The 22,890-nt window shown below is 37.3% G+C and overlaps 4 protein-coding genes across 5 annotated transcripts; 3 read left to right on the top strand and 1 right to left on the bottom strand.

Moving 5' to 3' along the window:
- Positions 1 to 223: 223 nt before the first annotated feature.
- Positions 224 to 3,249, top strand: LOC115628708 (M-phase phosphoprotein 8). 2 transcript variants are annotated; one of them, XM_030524902.1, is made up of 4 exons: positions 224 to 826; positions 883 to 1,026; positions 1,130 to 1,566; positions 2,682 to 3,249. In XM_030524902.1, the coding sequence occupies exons 1-4, from the start codon at positions 374 to 376 to the stop codon at positions 2,701 to 2,703; spliced, it is 1,056 nt and encodes a 351-aa protein (XP_030380762.1). In that variant the 5' UTR covers positions 224 to 373; the 3' UTR covers positions 2,704 to 3,249. The 2 variants fall into 2 exon arrangements, with proteins under 2 accessions (XP_030380762.1, XP_030380763.1); XM_030524903.1 differs by lacking the exon at positions 2,682 to 3,249 and adding an exon at positions 1,652 to 1,746.
- Positions 3,250 to 4,109: 860 nt separating this feature from the next.
- On the bottom strand, positions 4,110 to 5,321 carry LOC115628703 (NADH dehydrogenase [ubiquinone] flavoprotein 2, mitochondrial). Its single transcript, XM_030524884.1, has 4 exons — positions 5,170 to 5,321; positions 4,917 to 5,039; positions 4,445 to 4,840; positions 4,110 to 4,390 (listed from the first exon to the last, which is right to left on the bottom strand). Exons 1-4 carry the CDS (start codon positions 5,206 to 5,208, stop codon positions 4,220 to 4,222), a joined length of 729 nt encoding a protein of 242 aa, XP_030380744.1. The 5' UTR covers positions 5,209 to 5,321; the 3' UTR covers positions 4,110 to 4,219.
- A 4,017-nt stretch (positions 5,322 to 9,338) lies between these two features.
- LOC115628756 lies at positions 9,339 to 10,644 on the top strand. Its single transcript, XM_030524972.1, has 4 exons — positions 9,339 to 9,468; positions 9,537 to 9,785; positions 9,840 to 9,979; positions 10,042 to 10,644. The coding sequence occupies exons 1-4, from the start codon at positions 9,339 to 9,341 to the stop codon at positions 10,642 to 10,644; spliced, it is 1,122 nt and encodes a 373-aa protein (XP_030380832.1).
- A 986-nt stretch (positions 10,645 to 11,630) lies between these two features.
- Positions 11,631 to 18,498, top strand: LOC115628724 (transmembrane protein 41 homolog). The gene is made up of 4 exons (XM_030524924.1): positions 11,631 to 12,490; positions 13,566 to 13,896; positions 15,249 to 15,377; positions 17,603 to 18,498. Exons 1-4 carry the CDS (start codon positions 12,412 to 12,414, stop codon positions 18,114 to 18,116), a joined length of 1,053 nt encoding a protein of 350 aa, XP_030380784.1. The 5' UTR covers positions 11,631 to 12,411; the 3' UTR covers positions 18,117 to 18,498.
- The last annotated feature ends 4,392 nt before the right edge of the window (positions 18,499 to 22,890 follow it).

Raw genomic sequence — 22,890 nt, 5'->3', positions numbered from 1 at the left:
ATCTATAATTATGGGAAAGAAAGCGACGTTTTTATGGAGAGGGAGAAAAACATTTGGGTGGTCTTTGGTAAGCCCACATTTGTTTTTGGAAACAATTAGCAATACATTCGTGCCCATCGCAGAGAACCATCGAAACCATCGGTGGTATCGATATTTGCACCGATAGTTCGACACCTCTGTATAGTACAGTCGCTCTTCTTGGCCACTTTCTATGTTCCTTACGATTTCGCGGCAAAACAAAACGGCAAGGGCAAACAATTTGTTTTCATACGCTTGTTAATTCTTACTTTGTTTACATTTGGTGCAAAGTGCTTTGACCTCGGCGTGTTGTTTTTGTTTTCCTTCCGAAGCTGCGCAGTCCGTGCTGAAAAAAATGTCAAAACTTGGCAAGAGAAAAATAGTTGCTGCCGAACTGGCCGATGCGGACAGCGAGGCAAAGCAAAAGAATGGTAATTCCAAGGCGGGATCAAACGCGAACGACGATGAAAACTCCCAGGACAAGAACGATACGGCTTCATTGGTTAGCGAGAATTCATCACAAAGGCTTGGCGGCGGCAAAAGGCGAAAGGCCTCCAATAAGGCGGCAGCAAATTTTGCAGTTGAAGCCAGCGAGTCAGAAGATAGCGAAGAACCGCCATTGAATGGCAGCAAAAATGCCTCCTCCAGTAGCAGCACAGCTGCTAAGAAGCCACGCAAAGGCGGCAAATCGAAGGGTAAAGCGGCTGGCAAAAGCGCCAACAATAAAAAGTCAAAATCCGTAGAGAGTGATGATGAGAAAGAGGACGAAGAGGATGATGGTATCGACGACAATGAAATCGAGTATGAGGTGCGTTTATTTAATCATAATTAATTTTCCGACAATCGCTGACACTTGGTCTATAGGTCGAGGCCATTGTGGGTCACAAGATCATCCGCAACGCCTTACACTTTTGTGTCCGCTGGAAAGGTTACACTCAGGATGAGGACACCTGGGAGCTTGAAAGCGACTTGAACTGCGATGCGCTCATTGCCGAATATCGCAAGAAGGTGAGTCTCACTGTCTCACTCTCTTTGCAGAGCAGCTCTATAATTTGCCTGCTCACACCCACACACAACCAACCACACACACACTAAACAAAAACCTATTTAGGTGGACATCAATGATAGCCCAAGCAAACCGAAAGGTAAAAAGGGTGCCGGTGGAAAGTCACCGAGCAGCGCTGGGCGTGGTCGTCCCTCCGGCCAAAAACAATCAAAGCCCAATGCTGATTCCAGCGATCCGGACAAGGAATGGGCCGTGGAGCGCATCGTGTCGTGCGTCGAGGATGATGAGCATGGTATTCTCTATCGCATACGCTGGAAGGGATTCGGCGCTAAGGACGATACCTGGGAGCCAGAGTCAAATCTGTCGTGCCACAGTCTAATCGAAAAGTTCAAAAAAGGACTTGAGTTGGAGGTTAATGTCGATGCGAAGCATTTGCGAGAGTCCCCGAAAAAAACTAAGCGACTGGTCAATGAGACCACACCACGTTCCAATTTGCACAATCGCATTGGACGCTCTTCCAAGCGCTCAGCCGCTAAAAATCGGTAAGAGCTCTATTTATATACAATATGCTGATTGATTGTCCACCTAAAATTGGCCATGCAATATATCTTTCTTTTATATACATAGATATCAAGATTGTGTTCCATAAATATTTTCATGACATGAGCCACGCCATTATTCCCCCAATCAGTAACATTCCTAAAACGGTATAAACTATTAATGGTTGGTGTTAAGTTTTATATTCAATTCTTATTCAATATTCGCCTTCCATGATTTGTGATTTAAATGTAAGTGCGGATGAGTTGACCCTTAGAAATCGTTTTTTTGCAGAGAGGACAGTTTTGGTACAATGCAGGATGCATTGCAGAATACGTGTTCACACTGAGTTGATTCCGGTTCACTCAGCCTGGCTGCCTGCCTGCAAGTATCATTCATAGCAAGTGTTGGTGCTGTTTAGCCGAGTTTTCTGCAGCCCCTCGGATGCAGCCGCTAGCATCCGCCGATGTGACACGCCGATAGGCCCTTAAATCAATGGCATAGTGGCTTGCACTGATATCATTCAGACTAGTATATGCCCATCGAAGTACCTCGGATGTTCTTCCTAACAACTGTATGATCGAAGCTGTGTCAAACGCCATGGTATACTTGTATGCTGTTGAAGAATCTGGCGTATCTCGATTTGCCAAAAAATAAGTCGAAGTATTTCCAATGGCTGAGGTTGATGCTTCAACGCCACTTGATACATTGTTCTGCGCGTTTTGGGTCACTTCCTCGGCCTGTTCGTCGGCTTCAGTGCTCAATGGATCCACTAGTGGCGGCTTTTTTAAATGAAATTACCACAAATAAGCTTGCCAGGCACTTTTTATATACAACTTTAAAATAAGGCCCCGGGTCCGGCCTTATATATATTATATATTTTTGGTGGCCATTGAATCTTGTTAGAGACTTTTGTTCCAACTCGACTGATTTACGTTTCAGTTCGAATGATTTTTTAAGAAATAGAAAGTTTAGGTGCGATTTATTTTTTTAAATGTACAATGCCAATTTTGAGTGGAATAGCATCATTATTATAGGAAAGAGAGAAAATATTGCATGCCAAATAAACGATCAATGCACATGATCTAATACCCTCTGTCTCCCTCTTTTCTATTTGCAGCGTATTTTATGGAGAGGAGTGAAAAATCACGGATACATCAAAAATAACTGCAGAGATGAGGAATTGGCGTTTCCCCCTCCCCTTCCCCAATCCAATAAAGTAGTCTACGATTATTTATCGTAAATTCAACTGTTTAGGCAATAGTCTATCTGCAGGTCTGTGGCTGGCGAACGTCCGCCACCACCGATGCTTTAGCTTTAAGTCCAATGTGTATTAGACCCCATACTCACTTATATACACAAACATAGTAGATCTTAAGTCCAAATTTGTTTATTTAATTCTTGTACTCTTAGAACCGTCACAAAAAATAACTTGATTTTGTCGCGTCTGTCTCCCCTGTAGCTTTTAGTTTAAGTCTGGTCTACGAGCCAATCTGATTTTCGAAATAGAGCCCTACACTTAAGACCGATCTGGAAAATCGGCTTTACTATGGAGCTCGAAATTATGTGTATGTAGAGCTCCTCCCCACAAACATTTGGCACCACTTACCCTAGTGTCGATTATATTCATTGTGTATGAATATGGAAAAGTATATATATTAAAAAAAATATAAATATAAACAATAAAATACTGCATGTGCATTTTATATATTCATGTATAATTATCATTTACACCCGAAAACACACATTACCATTTTAGAACTGAAAACTGGAATGCTTAAAACAAAGGAAGTCCCCTTTTCTTTTAGCTTGAAAGGGCCTACTTGATTTCATGTTTTCCCAGTCAAATCAGAAATAGTATATCCAATAAACAGTTGCACTCTATTGAAGATTTATGGGTTTTCTTCCCATTTGCAATAAATTTGTTTGTTTTCTAAATGGAACTAGATTATAGATTCTCTTTCCATTTCCACTTATTTGGTTTATTTTCTAAATAGAAGTAGGTTTTGAGGGAGCCTGTTCCCTCAAGACTTAAGGGAAGTTATTTGTCTTTTCAAAGTTTTGAGTTCTATGCTTACCTTTTCTTTAATCCTAATTATGTAGCAGTCCGAACCGGATGTTGTGCTTGCCCTTTTGAAGTATATATCCACAACTATTTGGATTTTTCATATCTTTTCAATACGAATTTACAATTGCAGTGACTTCGTAACATAAATGAAGGATGAAGGCATTTCACTGATTTGATTAAGCGGAAGGTAATGTCTTCATTGTAGAGTCTTAGCAATTCCATTCTTAATTTCGATCGAAATGTGTTTTATTCAGTTTAACATCCAGACAATCTATAAAAAGTTGTATGGATAAATATTGAGTTCAATATGCACAGCTCCAATATTCAAGTTATTAAGTTGTGACGAATGCGAATTTAAATAACCATTACATCCAGACTGTTCACAGCCAGGCATACGAGTATAGAATTCGCAACATTTCACTTTGCATTAATTTTTCATTACTGGCCAGCGATGGAAACTGCTTTAATTAAAAGCTACAATTCATAGCTTTCTTTGACTTGCTTAAGGTTTATTCCCATATCATCTTTCGTTTGGTAATCAGTTTTCTTCAAACAAGAAAATAATGAAGGTTAATTAACTATGCGAATGCTTAGAGACCCGCTTGCAGACCAAAGCCCGGACCCTTGGGCTCTTCGGACAATGAGGTTGGTTTGCCTTTTGGTTCGCTAGCAAAGCGTCCGTTGCGTGGGCCTGGTGGCGATACCTTGTCGGCCCTCAGATCGGCTAAAATTTCCTTCATGTCCTTGGCCGTTAGATCCTCCTAAAAAGATGGTTAAGTTAGGTGAGCCTCTCTAAATAGTTAATTGCTGCTTACATAGTAATCATCGTTGACCGCCACCATGGGAGCATTGACGCAAGCGCCCAAGCACTCCACCTCTGAAATAGTGAATTTTTTGTCCTTGGTGGTATCGCCGACACCAATGCCAAGCTGCTGCTTGCAGGTCTCCAGGATCTCGTCGGAGCCGCGCAGCCAACAGGGTGTTGTGGTGCAGACCTGTATATGATACTTGCCGGTCGGCTTGCGCATGAACATTGTGTAGAAGGTGGCCACCTCGTAGACGCGCATATTGGGCAATTCCAAAATCTCGGCCACCTTGTGCATGGCTGATATGGGAAGCCAGCCGTACTGGCGCTGCGCCAAATCAAGAAGCGGAATCATTGCGCCTCGCTTGTGACCCTCCGGATATATGCTTAGAATGGCTTCAACGCGCTGCAATATCAAAATGTATTAACAATATGTACATACATACATATGTATAATTGTCTGCCAAGGGACTTGCATTCACCTTTTTATTTTCTGGTGTGAATTCGAAGGGTATATTGGGATTATCTTCGGGAGTATCCCGATGCACGAACAAATTGTCGCTGGTTCTTGCACCACTGGTGGCGATGGCGCGCAAGCCACCGCGCTAAAAGTAAGCAAAATATATCGTTTTAACAGCGAATACAAGAATTGTTATTGTTGGTAAAATGACAAATTACATAATGTGCTTCTACAATTTGGTCATTTTAGCGATATAGCGCAATGATTTGACTTACCACGGCAGCCAGCGTTTTATTGGCGCAACTGGTAAGCATTTTGCGTGCTAGAAATTAAAAAATTAACTAAACGAATGTTTTGTTTCTTTTTTTATAAACGGTCTCGGCTGGCCGCGGTCCTATAGTTGCTATTTCTCTCCATCCACCACGCAAAGGCAACGATTAAAAACATCTGTTTTTTTGCTTTCGACTCACCTATCTGGCAACACCAACACAGTAGTGAAAAGAAACGGACTGTTCAACACTACACTTTGCTGTGGCGTCTGCCGTTAGAAATTATTTAGCGGCATTGAGGATTCATTCGGGATATACATGAATATCAATATTTATATAAAAAAGAAAGTGATTAAAATGGAAAACGCCTACTTCGGACATGTCCAAAAATATATCGATGGCTTGTGTGCATCCGACGGACGTTTAAAACAAGTCATCGCTGATTTTGAGTTTGAGCTCAAAAGGAACGAGGAGCTGCGTGAAACTAATGCGCGTGGGTATTCCTCAATTTTATTTTTTGTGTATCACTTAATTTTTCCAATTTCACTCCCGCATTTAGGCTTAAACAAAGATGTGGAAAAACTGCGCTTTGAAGTAATGTTAATTAAACAGGCAAGCGCAGGGCTTACAAATCAGGCCACCGGGCAAGCCCATTGCGAAAAAGCACTACATTCGATGTATGGAAATGTACTTGAGTTGGGGCATCTCTTAAGTCACGATAAATTCAAGAATGTGGTGCGTTTTGAGATGATGACCCTAGAAAAAGATGTAGAAGAAAAGATGGAACTTTATGACGAAATGCAGCAGGCCGAGGACAAGCGCAATGTCGAATTGGAAAATCGTCAAATTGGTATGTAAATATCATATTACGTGTCCAAATTATATATAAATTCTCTGGCGTTTGTTGCGTTTACAGTGCAGGAGGTGCGCAAGGCCCAGCGTGATTTGCAAGAGGCCTTAAATGAGCACGAGCGCCTCGAGCTACAGCTCGATCAGCAAAAGTACATATGGGAACTCAAGATAGAGCGTGCCACAGAGCGGCGTAACGAACGGATTGTGTCCTTGGTAGCGCTCTCCAAGGAAATTAAAGAGTTGCGAGAACAGGTGAGCAGAAGTTCTCGATACAGGCATTTGTTTAATCACAGAAACGTTAACTAAATAAAAATAAAAGACCTAATAGACGAGAACACTTGTAGAAGGTGAAAAGTTTATTTTCACCAATTTTATATTAATTCACGAAAAAAGAGAGATCTGTTGAGAAAGATCATTATAATCTAAAAAAAAAATTATTTTATTAGAAACTTCCATTAATGTTTACCAACGTTTTATAAATTAGAGTACAGCCAAAGTCCTTTATACGATAGATGATATGTTTAGGGTGAAGCTCAGTTTTGAATATAAAAAAATGATCCAAAGGTTGTATTGACACATTGTCAATTATATAAGTCAATTATAAACCCTATTTAGGCTTTAAAAAACTTGAATAAAACATATAACAAATATTTATTTATTTACTTCGTATGTTCCATCTGAAACAGCTAAACTCTTCGTCGGTGCGAGAGACAGAGCCAATTGTTGAGATGGACCCGCCACGTCCTTACAAACCCGTCGAGCTGCTATCTGCAATGGATTTTTTACAGAAATATACAGAGAAGCAACTTGCTGGAACCTCGGAATCAAGTACTACAGAAAAAAATAACAAAGAGGACAAGGACAAAAGTCGCATAACTAAGAACGTACATTTCGACCCCAATCCAGTAATTGTGCACATCCCTAACAACGAAATGGAAACAGGAACCGAAATGGAAACAGAAACTGAAACAGGAAGCGAAACAGAAAATGAAACAGGAAGCGAAACAGAAAAAGAAACCGGTTCTAGCTTGGATGAGGAGCAACCGATCAGTATCAACAACAACAACAATGTCAATAACAACTCCAACACAAACAACAACAGCAACAAGAAATCACTGGTGAATGTGCTGTCCGAGAAACCCGAAATCCAGAGTGTGGAAATACTTCCAGATCCCTCCCTGTTCCCTTTTCCAACTGCTAACCAGACAAACTTAAGTCGATATGCGCCCCTCATGCGTTTGCGAGAAGTGGCAGACTTTGAATGCGAAAACCAGGATAGGAACAATCAGAAAGATCCACAACCAAGTGGTCCACCAAAAAATATAACTCCCAATATGGACCTTGAGTGCACCAAAGATAATAAAAACACTCGAAAATGTGTACCACCAAGTGTCCCACCAAAAGATAAATTCCTGAATATGGATCGGAAAGTTCCACCACCAAATGCACCACCAAAAAATAAAACCGTGAATATGAGCTTTGAGTGCAACAAAGAGAATAAGAACGCTGAAAAATGTGTGCCACCAAGTGTCCCACCAAAAGATAAATCCCTGAATATGGATCGGAAAGTTTCACCACCAACCGCTTTACCAAAAAAAAACCCCCTTAATAGCAAAGAGAATAAGAAAGCTCGAAAATGTGTACCACCAAGTGTTCCACCAAAAGATAAACCCCTTAATATGGACTTTACGTGCAACAAAGAGAATAAAAACACTCAGAAATCTGTGCCACCAAGTGTTCCACCAAATGATAAATCCCAGAATATGGATATGGACACTGAATGTAAAAACCAGAACAAAAACAATTGGAAAGTTCCAGAACCAACTGCTTCACCAATAGATCAAATCCTGCATATGAGTATGGAAATGAGCAGTGATTGTGGCGATAACTTCTCAGAAACGATGCAAATGGGACAGCCTACTCTTGATTTCTTCCTTAATTTCAGCGACGACAATGATGACCAAAGCCAAAACAATTCGTACTTTCTGTAAATCCATTGGGAATCTCTTATTATTTATAGTACGACGATGATATGAAACAATTATGTTTTATTTAGTTTGTATTCATAATTTAAGCTTTTAAACATTTTCAAACTAAATATGTATTTCTTATAAGAAGTAACTATTTTCAAAGAACCATCTGAAAAACAAAAGTATTTTATTCCATTTTTATTTATATTCACTTATCCGAGCCTTTAAATATTTTCGAAAAAAACCAAAAATGTATTTTAAATATGTCCAAACAGAATTTAAAAAGAATAGTCTACATTTCTTTCTAATACGACAATGATAAAGGAGTGTTCATTTGATTAGGCAAAAACTATCTAATAAAACAAATGTATTTTAATTCTTTGTTATTATTTATTATTATTTAAAAAAAAAAAAACCCAAAAATGATATTCAAAAATGTCCAAACAAAATTTTATAAGAATAATTTCTATTTATGTATATCTACATACTGCTTTTTATTTAATTTGTATTCTTAACATTTAAAATGTTCATATTATAAGGTACATGAAGACACTTTTTCAGTTCTTTATATTTCAATCTCTAATAAAACAAGTGTATATCCATTCTTTTTTAAATCTGTTCGTTTTAGTGAATATGCCTTTGAATACTTTCAAGATGTTCAAGCAGAAATTCTTTTAGATTGTCATATGAAAAAGTAAAATTGTTAGGCTTTGATTGATCCGGTTTTTTTTTTTTTGGAATTCCTCAGAGTGTATAGATAAGTATGAATAATATAGTTTTATGTTAATTCATTATATCCTTTTATTACACCTATTGTTTTCCATTTTCCACAATCTTTAACAATAAATATTATAAAATGATTGTGAAGTGGTTTTAAGTTATTGATAGCGTGACCTAAAGCTCTTTGAATGTCAAGGATTAGTTTAGAAAAGAATACAATTTGTATACGATTACATAAATTTACTACATTTTAGTTAAATACTTATACAAATTATATAGAGTCAACAATTTCTTAGTTTCAGACCATAGTCAAAAAAATGAGTATATTTGTTTATTATTGGACATAGGAGAATCGGGATCCTTGCGTTTATACAGACGGACGGACATGGACCCTTCTACCCCATGGGTCAGAGTATACAAATATTTACCCCTAAACAACGGCAAGCTGCCATTGTTAACATCTGCTTTAGCTGTTTCATCTATCTTGCAACGCCAGCCAGTATTCTGCAAAAACACATTTATCAACACTGGATTCATAATGGCGTCTGCCGTTATTAATCAGACGTCTTGAGCTGATTTGCACGTTTTCTGTTTGATACATACGTACATATTTAGAATAACGAAGGTGCAAAAATGGAAAATACATATTTTCGGAATTTCCTCAAGTGTATACGCGCATCCGATAAAGGCTTCAAACGCACCATCGCCGATGTGATCAAGAGCGAACTCGATAAACAGGACGAACTGCGTGCTACCGAAGCGCGTGGGTATTCAAATTCGCGACATTTAATAAGTTTTTTCCTTAATTTGCATTCACATTTTCATGTTCAGGTTTAACTGCAGAGCTCAATAGCTTGTGGGCCAACCACATATTGATTCGACAGGCACACACAAGGCTATTGGAACATAGGATCGATCAGGTGATCGGGGCCCGTGACAATGTTGCGAAGGTACTTGAGTTGGAAAATCTTTTAAATCATGACACATTTAAAAAAGTCTACAATTTCGTGGCCAAGCAGAATGAGGTAGACTTACGAGATAATGCACACCGAAATGCCGTATTGGAAGAGGGGCAAATTGGTGAGTGATTGGTTGTTATGTATAGCCTTGTAAATATGTGTGTATCGCTTACAGACCAAAGTCTGTGCAAGTTGCAACGTGAACAGCAGAAGTTCTTGATGCTGGATCAGGAGAAGCATTTCAGGGAGCAAAGCACAACCACGAGTGTTAATTTAAACAATATGGATGAGCATGTTCCGGAGTTGCGCATGAAGGTGAGAAAATCTATAAGCAGAAGAAAGATACTTATGTATATAATTTTCGTTATTTATTACAGTCACCCGAGCTGCTGGATGAAAAATCTGTAAAATTTATAGGCGAAGGCCTCTCTGCAAAGAACATCTTGGTTAACGATCTAGTTGATGGAAAACCTAGAGTCTCAGAATCAAACGATTCCAAGTTTGTTGTCGTTGATAACAAACATACCAAAGAGCTAAATAAAGGCATTAGTCAGGCCCATTTGCACTTCAAAGAAGCCTTAGAGGCCGCCTCAAAAGACAACATGACATCTCAAACAGACACCGCTTCCAGCAAGGATAAAGATCAACAGATCACCTTCAACAACAACATATATCCACAGTCAGTTGGAATCCAGAGTGCGAAAATACTTTCGTCATTGTTGTTTTTTGATCGGAACCATTATTTGAAAGTTGTGGAGCCTAAAGCTGATCCAAAGTTAAATGGATTGGACAATTTAATGAACTTCAAGAGAATGCTTTCGCCAGACCTTGAGTCTAGCAATTTACCAGTAGGAGTTTCATCACAAGATAGGGCTATAAATAGAATTTCTTTCAGTGATTGTAGCGAAGTGAAGTCGCCAGCCAATGACGTCTTCAAGCCCGTCGATGAAAATGTTGACGAAAACGAAAAGCCATTCTAAACATTTACTTTTTTCTAATAGTACCATTATAGCATGTATAATGGTGTTGCTTTGCCTGATGAATAAGAGAAATGGAATATTTATTTTTTTTTTTTAATTCTCGTATGAATTCTGGTATGAATAGCCTTTTTTTTAAATTCTCATATGCTCTATTCCTATTTCCTATTCTATTTTAAAATAACCTTGCTCACTGTAGCTTTTAGCTTTCGAATTACAGATTTTAATTTTACAATATTTATAAAGGCCCTAATGAGATTGAATGAGTAAATAAATAATATTAATGTGCCTTAAAGGAATAAGATGCATTAATTGAAGTTTAAAATGCATAAAACAGTTTGTCTTGACTGGTGCGTGGTCCAAACGGTAAGTATATCTTAAATATTCTTTCACAATATAAGTAGGAGCACTAAGAAGCGGTTTTGCTAAATTCCAACTCCAAAGGGGAGAAAACGGGTTCCAAAGTTTGTTTGAAATATATGTATTTTTATTCAGATTAACTTAAAGTTAACTTGTGCACAATAATTATAATTAACGTTTGTAAAGCAACCATACAAACTTTGTAAAATACGGACGGATATTTGTAAAGTTCAATCAAGTTGAGAGTTGACTGAATATTTTTATTTTATTTTTATATTATTCATTTGATTCCATTTAACAACCAAGAATACTCCAGTGTATTGAAGTTTTACCTATAATGCTATCGTGCGGACTATTATCAGTTTGTATTATTATTATACAGGATTTTACTTGTTGATTTAAAAAAACAAATGGTGAAAATGTATTTCGAGTTATGAGTTACCACCTATCTGTTTCGTATCTAAATCACGCACTCAAACGTATCGATGGCGCCTTGCAGCGACCAGCTGTCATCAACAGAGCTATTCTCTTTTGTTATAGACTGGCAACGCTGTGCGCATGTGTCATTCTCCCTTTTGTTTTTTATTTCTTCACACAATACTCTTGCGCTCGTAAGTGGCCGTCGTGTGAGTACGCGGATCGAAGCACAGAACTGTGGCGAATTTGTTTATTAATTTGCAGCAGAGAGCTGACAAAAAAAACATGAAGTGTTAAATGTTTTAGAATAAAATGAAACGCTGTAGTGCGCGTAACTGAGACGGTTTAGGCAAAATTTCAAGTAAAAAATAGTGTGAAAATTGGCAAAACAAGAACGCGTTGGTTGGTGGTCGGTCAACCAACGACAGTTTGTTGAGCAGTAGCAGGCGTGTTTTTTCAGTTTTTTTTTTTTTTGGTTTTTTTATTGATTAAATTTTAAGTGAACACACACACTCACATACAAACGCGCAATTTTTTAGTGGCGCGCAAACACACACATACATACACCATACGAAACAACAAAAGCATTCTCTGGCCGACACAAAGGAGTTGAGCAATAACAGCAGCAACAACAACAACACCATCAAATTGCATGGACTAAATTGTAGGCTTAAATGAATAAAGTAGTACAAATCGTGTGAAACAAAGTCACAAAGTCACACACACACACGCACACACACTCTAATCAGTCGCACACAAAGCAATAGCAAGCGGAAAAAAAGTGTAACACACGCGTAACAAACGCGGAAACTGCAAAATAGCTTCTGAAGGTTCTAGTGCCAGTGTGTGTGTTGCCTTTTTTCTGCAGCTCGTGCATAAGTTAAGCGGTTGTAGGCTGTAACAAGTACAGACAACCAGACAACTGCAATAGCACCAGCGACGAGAAGAGCAGCCGCAGTAATTGCCCGTCATTCAATCAAACAGAGTCGTGCTATGTCTTGTAAGGTGGACCGGAGCAAAGGCTCAGCGCTTATCAGCGGCGCTGACGGCGGCGTCGGCGGCACGAACGGAGGTGAGCTAACAACAGACAAGGTGGACGTCGACGGGGTGCTTTTGTTTGCCCTAGTGTTATCAGATTGTATGTCGGCTATGCTAATTGATCTGCATTAGCGATGGGAGGGATGACGTGCCACGATAATCAACTGTCTGCACGACCAGAATAAATGTCAGGCCAATGTTCACTTTGCTTATAATCAGCTGTTTTGTCGGCTACGCTAATTGATCCCCATTCAAGATGGGCGGGATGACGTGTCTCGGCAGTCAGCTATTTCTGCTCGACCAACAAAAATTTAAAAAAGCAACGGCAACTGGAATTTATTTTGTTACGCTGATTGATCTATGTATATGAGAAAGGGGAGGACTGACGTTTTATGGCAATCAATCGTCTAAGGGTATTCCAAGAACTGTTTCGCTTGGAATTTTTTCGTTATTTATCAGCTGTTGATCAGCGGCTACTAACAAAGAACTTCCATATACTATGTGTTTATATTGATATCGTGGGTAAAACACATATATACGAGTACATATTTAAACATGTTGCCATAGACTTTGAAAAACACTATTCTACTCTTTCCTTCTGAACGATATAATCCAACGTATTTGGAGTTGGTTATATTTTAAAGTACAAATGCATTTCAACTATATTTTTAATTTTAAATTAATTTAAATGTAACTCAATCATCGGGGCTTTATCTTGAATATAATAGCTGTCGCCATATCTACTTATTTATGTCGATAATAGAGAATATGTTCTAAAATATATCTCTAAATATTTTAAAGCCTACACAAATAAAAAGTATTTCCATAGATTGATTTAAGCATGAACGAATGAATTTTTTAATGAAGATAGTAATACCAATCTATTGAAATTAATTTCTTTTATTAAATAATACTGCCGAATATACTTATGTATAAAATGCATATAATAGTTATACAAAAATGAATGGGAAATTCAGACATCAAGGTTAGTGGTGCTTAGATGATATCGTGCGTGAAAAAATTTGGCATGTGTTCTCCACCCCAAATTGTCGGCAATGCGGATTGCGATTGTATTGAATATGTCTTCATTTAATCCAATTTAATTTCAGTGGTTGATAAGACTATAGTGGAGGACGATATATTTCGTAAAGTGTCTGCCATGAATGGCACAAATAAACCACCGAAATTGTCGCAGCAGTTACGGCTGCAACAACAACAACAGAACCAGGAGAACCAGCAACAGACACAGCAGCTTCAGCAGCAGCAGCAACAACAGCAACAGCAGCAGCAACAACAGCAACCAGCAACGCCACAGAAACAGGCTATGTCAGCGGATGAGCGCAAAGCCACAAAGAAATCTCTAGTCATTGTTGCCGCAATATTTGTGACCAGTCTGATCACAATGTGCTATGTCTATGCAATATTTCCCGAATTGAATGAGTAAGTGAAGATCGAAGATCAATTTCAATTATCAAATGTCAATTGTCAAGTACACTCGACCACTTGATTGAGTGGGTGGGCGTTGTGTTGAAAAGGCCATTCCTTATTGCTGTTTAAAATTAAATTTAAGCTAACAATATGAGTTTCCGTATTTTCCGCAGTTTTGTTGGCATGAACAGCTGATCGACAAAATGAATTCTTAAACAGCAATCAGGAATGCCCTTAATGAGAGAGTTGTATGTAGAGAGAGAGAGAGAGAGCTAGTAAGAGAGGGGGGAGTGTTCGTTGGTATCTTTGCATTTAAATATCGAGACCAGACAAAAGTATAATGCAGATTAAAACAATAAGGAAAATAACTGTTGCAATTATTACGCTGATGTGTCCCAAGCGCATTTGCTTTTATTTTGCTCTTCTGTGCTGTGCCTGTGTGTGTGTGTTTCGAAGCTTTATTAGCAAGGGTTACACACGCACACACACACATTCATGGCTGTCGAGTCACGCCACTCGGCGCTAACAATACCAGCGCTAATTTAAGCTCGTCATAAATACACAGACACACACAAACTCAAAGAACTCATTTACACCTGTATAAAAAAAACGAACTGCAAAACACGTAACGTATTTGGACATACATCTGTATGTCTGTACATACATACATACATATATTTTAAATAAAAAACGTTGCTTCAAATAACTCGCTTACGCGAGCGAGAGAAACAGATCCATTCTCGCTATTTCATTTCAATTGCGCTTACAGTAGAGATGAGCGTGGGCCGTGCAGTATCCCAGCGTGACGTTGATTTAAAAATATTTTAAAAGGGCACGAATGAGAAAACACGAAAAGAACACGATTTATGAAGAAAAACACTTATAATTATTAAATATTAAATGCATTCGCTGTACATACGAGTATATCTCATTAAATTCCAAGCATTTGTGGATAGGTATTTTATTTGTTCAAGCCTCAAAGTTAAAATAAGCAATATAATAAAAAGATTAAAGTTTAAAATATAAATTGAGATTTTATAAAATAAAATGTAGGCGGTTAATTGAGATAAAGCATCATTACGTATCACTGTGCTGTATTTGATTAAGAATACATTTATCAAAAACAAATGGTTCACCAATTAAGTCTCTGGTATTTTAATGCAAAGCAACCTAATTGAAACTTGATTTGATTTCAAAAATCGCACCTATCCGCATATCATGTAGGTGATTTCGAAAGTCAGTGTCGCCCATGAGCAGCACTAGTTTACAGTTATACATACATATGTATAAGGCATGCATGCGTACGAGTATTTACAATCATATATTATATTTTCGCTTTTTTTCTCTCACGCTCTTTTTTGCAGATCGGAAAAGCAACATTTGAAAATACCACGTGATATACAAGATGCTAAAATGTTGGCTAAAGTTTTGGATCGCTATAAGGACATGTATTACTTTGAAGTAATGTTTGGCGTCGTCGTTGCCTATGTATTGTATCCTTTTTAAACAAACAAAAAAAACTAGGCAGCAACAACGACCACGTGGGCGCATGCCCAATAAGATTATGGAAGAAGCTCTCGCGCACGCACACGCACACGCAGACGGACTAGCTCGACCTTGACCCCATTCAGAAATGCTTGCTGGGCAACTCAGCAGCGCACCTAAAAAGTCAGTTTAGGCCAAAAACAGCGTCATGCGGCGGCCGCATGTTCACGGTCAACACACAAACACACACGTACAGACATACTTATAGACGTATGCAAATTTGTATTTGTTGATTTTATTATGTGTGGCGGCCACGCATAGTTTGCATTTGAACGTGATCGTCGTCGCTCTTGTAAGAAACGAGCAACCACAACAACAAAGCAGGAAGAACACACAAAAATGTAGAAGAGCAGCCACACAGCTTGGGGGTATTCCTGATAGCTATTTAATTTTTTTTGATTTGGCTTAGAGTGAATCAAACTCAAACAGAAGACGTAGCGATCACTTGCGCTTTATGTGTAGCTTAAATTATTTATGTATGTACATATGTATGTACATATATTTTTAAATATAATACAAGAAATTGCCAAAAAGTTCTTCGTAATCGCAACTCTTGCACTTATATATTAAAGGCAAAGAATGCGATAAATGGCCTTCTAGGAAACTAAAAACTAAAACAGAAATCATTGAAAATCAAACAGAAATTAGGAATACCACTGAAGCTTGATAACTGCACATCGCACTGTTGCCATCTCAGCATTAATATCAATGGAACAACGCATTCTCAGACAGACTGACGCATTTTATATTGCGCTCCTGCTCACACGTGTGGCGCTTACGCGCTACTGTTGTCCATTTTGATTTGGCTAGTTTTGTTGACAAATACATATGACGCATTTATTATTGCGTATTGTTTATTATTTGTATTTTGTTCACACGAATCCGATTTTAAATATTTATGTATGTACATATGTATGTCGAACAGCATATAAACAATAGCTGTTACATACATACATACATATATAAACACACACACGCAGGCATACATGCATACATACATACGCCATTTCGCTTATTAATACGTAGAGTGCGATCAGCTGTTTTTGCATTTTTCGCACATGTGCGCACTAATTGGCAATAAGTTGTACATATGTATGTATGTATGTATCAATTGGCATGTATTTATAGATAAATGTATGCACATTTTTTTTTTGTCCCCCTGCACGTACATACATACATATGTACATATGTAAGTAGCAAGTATTCTTGAATACATACATACATAAATTGACGAACATACATACAGACATGTTTGCAGCTATTTTGTTTAAATTCTTTCAATGTTATTTTTTGTTGTTGCTTTTTTCTGTTATCGTACATTTGCACAGTTCGTGTATGTGTGTGTGTGTGTGTTTGTGTGTGTTTGTGTCTGTAGGGGGGCACGTGTCTGTGTGGGATGCGCGAGCCAAGTGTCAACCCAATTGGTTGGTTACTTGGCTATAAATAACATCGAGCAACATACAGATACGGGATCTGGTCTTCAGCGAACTACATACATACAAACATCCATCTGATCTGCTCATACATACATTATATATGGTCCAGATTTGCTGAAGATTTGTTACCCAAATCGTATTACCCACTCACTGTACTGGGTATAACAAGTTCAGAGTGGAACGATAAATCCAATTACATATGTACATACATCTGTACATGATATGTACATATATGTATGTCGCTGATTCCTTATTTTAATGCACACCTCGTTCTTCAAGGAATCACAAAACAACCATATTTTATAAAGCTGACATAGAAATGTTCCTTTGAAAAATATCTTCATTGGTTCAATATTTGTATTCCTTAGAGATCTTCATCCGTTTCGTTTTTCATAAATGTTGAACAATATTTTCTCTTTCTTTAAAAATGTATGAAAACTGAAACAAATAGTTTTTTGAAACTTACATAAGAGCGACAAATCCATCCGATCCAACTGATCCATATGATAATGTTTCTCATTAGACAAGCAATCTTATGTTAATTCTTGGTTATAATTACACACATATATATATATATATATATATATATAATTTAAATTGTAGCTCCATAGATATGAACATCCAATGTTGTGTGCGAGAGAGACTTCCAATTATTATAATCATTCTACTTTTCTTTATCTGATCAATTTTGAACTGCTCGAATTGGGTTTTGCCTTAACTCTGATGATATCTTACAGCCTACAAACATTCGCCATTCCTGGTTCGCTATTCCTATCGATCTTACTTGGATTCCTGTACAAATTTCCCATCGCATTGTTTTTGATTTGTTTCTGTTCGGCGCTGGGCGCCACACTCTGCTACACCCTTTCGAATCTTGTAGGACGACGGCTGATTCGTCACTTCTGGCCGAAGAAGACGAGCGAGTGGTCCAAACATGTGGAGGAGTATCGCGACAGTCTCTTTAACTATATGCTGTTCCTGCGCATGACACCGATATTGCCGAATTGGTTCATCAATCTCGCATCCCCGGTAATTGGAGTGCCTCTCCATATTTTTGCTCTCGGCACTTTCTGCGGCGTCGCTCCACCTTCGGTTATTGCCATACAGGCGGGCAAGACTCTCCAGAAGATGACCAGCTCGAGTGAGGCCTTCTCCTGGACCTCCATGGGCGTCCTTTCAGTCTGCGCTTGCGCCTCCTTGTTACCGGGCTTGCTGAAGAACAAGTTTAAAAAGAAGAAGAAGCAGGCGTAAGCCGAATATGGAGTAACAGCGGGAGAGGGAAAGAGAGAGCGAGAGAGAGAGGGAGGCGAAGTTTACCAAAAAACAAAAACAAAGGAAAAGAAAGAAGAAACGCTCGTAGTTCCAGGGTTGTTGAGATCGAGAATTCGACTGATCCAATGGACTGCTGTTGGCTTGGGTTGTTTTAAATTAAACAAATATACATACATATACCTATATTTATATTATATACATACATATATATATATATACATATACGAGCGTATACATACATGTGTGTATTTCATTATTAATTTTTTAGGTTCGCTTTTAGTTGTAATAGTTGTGTATGAAAAAGTATGTATAACGATATGCTATTTCCAAATTACAAAACAAATATATATGTGAAGAAGCCGTTGACTGTGTTTAAAGGATCGACATCATTAGTTCTATTTATACACGATCAAGTTTTATATAATAATAATCATAATAATATTAAAAGATGAATTTGTTGCAATAACTACAGAAACATATTGAAAGAGGAAACCATAAACTAATAATTATAAGATAACCTACAATTTTTTGTAAACTTTTGCATGATATTTTTCCAATACTTTTATTGCTTTTAAGTTAGTGAATTTTTTGTTTAGTGCTATTGCAGTATTTACTAGAAGTGTTCGATGTAAGTAAACAAATTTAGCAAAACCAATTGCGTATGTGTGTGCAAGTAAATTTATTGATGAAACATTAAACACTCGACTTTTAATTCTCGGGAATAAGATTATTGGGATTATTATTTATTTATTTTTTATCCCTTTATACACTCCACTTGGAAGCATAACACAGGTATCCTCCATTCGTTTCGGAACCTTCCTCTTCTACTTCCCTGCGGATTCCATTCCTATACAGCTATATATATATAGCGGTTTATATCGCGGATTCTGCGCAAGAAATTCCGAATCGAATCCATCTAGCGACATTACCAATTGAAAAATATTGTCGTACTGAGCAACGTGTTGCTAATTTGACCGCTAGATAGCGTACATGAAACCTGTTAAGAAAAGCCATCTAGCAATGATTGGGAAAATTTGCCGCTAGGTGGGAATAGTTGTTTTCATTCTTGGGCGCTAGGTGGAGATAAGAAATTTACGTACTGCTTACTCGTATATTCGCTAGATTCCAGATGGCAGTTAATCAGGATAGTCAGAATTCGAAGACGTAACTGCCATATAATTGTATTATATAAATATATACATACTCTCGTTCGCTATTGACAGGAGTTTAAAGTATTTAGATATAAATTTTCTGTCAAAGAACTTCAAGAATAAGACGCTAATAAAAATAATAAGAAGGGCGATTGAATGAAATTTTAATAATAATAAATATTAGTGGAAAATTATAGAATTCTTCTAAAAGCTTTACTATCGATTCGATATGTCTATAAAAAGGTGTTTGTCTGAGTCAAAATTTGGTTTTTGTTGGTTTATAGAAGTTTTTGGAAAATTTAGTCTCCAAATGGGTGTAAAAGAGCTTGAATATGATTTTACTTTTTATGTTAAATGGTTAAAAAAACGCAAAACAAGCAATTTTTACATATTTTTTTCTGGAACTGCAAATAACGATTATTCACTTATAAGTATTGGCTTTGAGAATACGAGGAGTTGTAATTGTTCCTGCCTTTTTCATAGGAAATAAGGACACAATTTATATATATTTTTAAACAATAAGCCAAGCCGAATACTTAAAGTACAGTTTTTGAGCTAAAAAACATGATTAAAAAATATTTTTGACAAAATTACAACTTGCGTTTTAAATTTGAAAAGTAATGATTATTGTTGAAGTTGTAAAGTGTAACTCAAAATTAATCTTTATATTTTAAGAGAATTAATAAAATGAAAAAAATTCATTATTTTGTAAATTATTATAAGTGTTACTTATAAAGATTACTGTTCCTGATTTTTTTATCCCGCATAAGCTTTATGTTTGTCTGCCTATCTGAGCTAAAATTTTGATTTATGATTCATTAAGCATAATAATGAGGTTTTGGTAAATTCAACCTCCAAATTATTTTAGATGAGGGCTATCTATATATATTACTAATAGAGCGAGTCAAAAGTAAACTAGAGAGCCTCAATGCAATTTTAAAATTTAAAGAGCTGAATTTTTGGGTGTGCATCCATCTCCATCTACCACTACTCCTCTCTAGGAGTAAGAAAAACATCTTCTACTTAATGAACTATCAGTGTTGAGAGAGTTTCGCGAGCTCGTGTGTCGCAAAAACATTTATTATGTTACTAAGTCGAGCTAGAGAACTTATGTGTCTTAGAATTACCAGCCAGGTTTAATAGTTAAATTAAAAATGTACTCGCACTCATAAATCTCGGTGGTTTAAAGATGAGAAACGATTTTCGTGCCCTTGACTATGTTGACAGTGAACGGTGTAAGTATGTCCCTTCTGCTCTGATTTCTGGCATCTTCAACGGCAAAGTTTTGAGCTGCTCCTTGCCGCCCATAACCGCGAATTGATGTCCTTGCTATCTAGATACTTTGCGGCTTGTGTTCTAAGTGTGTGTTTGTGTGTGCATGTAGGTGTGTGTGTGATCTCGTATATACAAACATATTTATAATTCAAATAATTGCTGTCGCCGGCTCGCTATTTTGCGGACTATTTTGTTGTTGTTGGACAACCCTTTTGTACTCAGCGTTATTGTTTTAATTACTTATAGTTGTTCTTGCTGTTGCTGTTGTTGTTGTTGTTGTTGTTGTTGCTTTTGCTGCTGCTGTTGATGTTTTCGCGCGGTTTTCGCCGCCATTTGATTTGTGTACTTAATTAGTGGCGTAAACTTTGTAAACGGATTAATGGTCTTTACGCTCCTTTGTCGGCTCTGGTATCAAAAGATTTTTAATTCAATTTTCCATGGCTAGGCAAATTGTTTCAAACTGTCTGCAACAATTCGATATGACGTTGTTTCCTTTTTTTTGGCACCACATGGTATCTACGAGTATGTGATCAGCATGATAAGACGAATCGATGTGAAAATGTCTCTCCGTTTGCCCGTCTGTATGAACGCCGATAGCTTTGGATTTATAAAAGCTAGACCTTTATTATTATTTTGCAGACAAAGTTGGTCAAAAGCCATATTAGTTTATATAGCTGCCATAGGGGTGATCGAGAAAACTTTATATGTTTACCACGATATTGTGTACAACCTTGGTATTTCAAAGTTTTCAACAATATTTTACTATAAACTGAAGTTGCACAGAAATTGAGGATTTCTAGCCTATCCCTACCAAAGGAACGATCGATAATGTCTCACTATATTCCGAAGTTTAATTGAAATGCAATAGTTTCTTAAAGTTGTAGTGTTTTAGAAGAGGGAATGTTTACAGGGCATACAAGAGTTGGAGAATAAATGTAAAATAAATGGCAGTATTTACGATTCAAAAGAGTACAGATTAGTGTCAACTAATTAATTAACATGCATATGATCGAAGCAACTGGCTTGGATTGTGGTTTAAATTTATAGCCAACGGGTACTCCCCATCTCCGTCAAATGTGGCCCACATCTGGCTTAGAAGCATTACCATTACCAACGACCTTTATAGCCACAGGTGTTACCCACATTTTGTAACGTGTGTGCGTGCCAATCGGATTGTCGCTGCTATTAGTCTTATCTTTATCTATATGGCACAACCATTGGCCTAGTAATTGATTTGGAATGCTAAACAAAAAAAAAGCAATATGTTTTACTTTTCGTTGACTACTTGTGTGTGGCTTTTTACGTTTTTACTGCCATCATTATTTCGAATGGAAAGCGGGAAAGAAATGGGCGGTAACAAGAAAGATGAAGCAAATAGTGATACAATTATATTGAATTGATAGAGTAAATTATATATAGTAGTATGTGCAATGTTTAAGCCAAGAAAAAGCAATTAAATCTTCCTATTTTGTTTACAAATCTTGCAAGTCAGTCAACAAATAAAAAAATTTACAAGAAGCTATATTACAAAATTTGATTAATCATTTAAAAATGTGTTAGTTTTTCAAGCTATCTTTCCACTTGATTTTATTTGTTTTTTTTAGAAAGCTAATGCCTGTTTTGAAGCACTTCTGGCTTTACAGTATTTATAATATAGTGTCTGCTACGCAATCATCTTATTATGCCATATTAAACCAAGTAGTTCTCAAAGTTCAGATACGGATAGATATAGAATCGACAAATTTTTGGCATGCCGCCAGCGGAATTGCTTCCCATGCCACAAGTTTTCGATCAGATGTGGCCAGCTTTAAAGATCTACTTTGCTTTCTGAAAAGCATGGGTTCTCAGTCACTCCCTGAAGGATATTAGGGATCGAAATCTTGGTTAAAAGATTATTTCCAAACCATAATAGAGCGCCCTTTGTGAGGTTATGTTCGGGTTGCATTTCGTCTCATCCGACCACAGGAGCATTTCCTTGGCGAGAACCATTCTCTTTCGATAGACTCGGCACTTTTCTGGGTCTCTTTGCTTCTAGATTGTTATTATTTAATGTTTTTGCAATATTAAAATAAATAAATAATCAAAAAAAAAAAAAGACTTCCAACTCTGTTGCTAATTTTCTTTTCAGCTCATCATTTTTGTGGTAAAATCAAATTCGGGAATACACACATGGTGTTTTTTTTGGCAGCTAGTTTAGAGAATAGTTAGGGGCTAGGGGGCTTTTCTAGCTGCCTAATTGTGTGTGTGTGTCCTAATTGTTTAAACTTATTTATGCACTTCATTAGTCGGAGCGGAGGCGCCCAGCGTGCGCTTAAAAGCTTAACTAT

This window comes from Scaptodrosophila lebanonensis, unplaced genomic scaffold (genome assembly GCF_003285725.1).
Source record: "Scaptodrosophila lebanonensis strain 11010-0011.00,11010-0021.00 unplaced genomic scaffold, SlebRS2 tig00000123-arrow-arrow-pilon, whole genome shotgun sequence".
Taxonomy (NCBI): domain Eukaryota; kingdom Metazoa; phylum Arthropoda; class Insecta; order Diptera; family Drosophilidae; genus Scaptodrosophila; species Scaptodrosophila lebanonensis.
The sequence above is the reverse complement of the archived record's forward strand: the minus strand, read 5'-3'. Positions and strand labels throughout refer to the sequence as shown.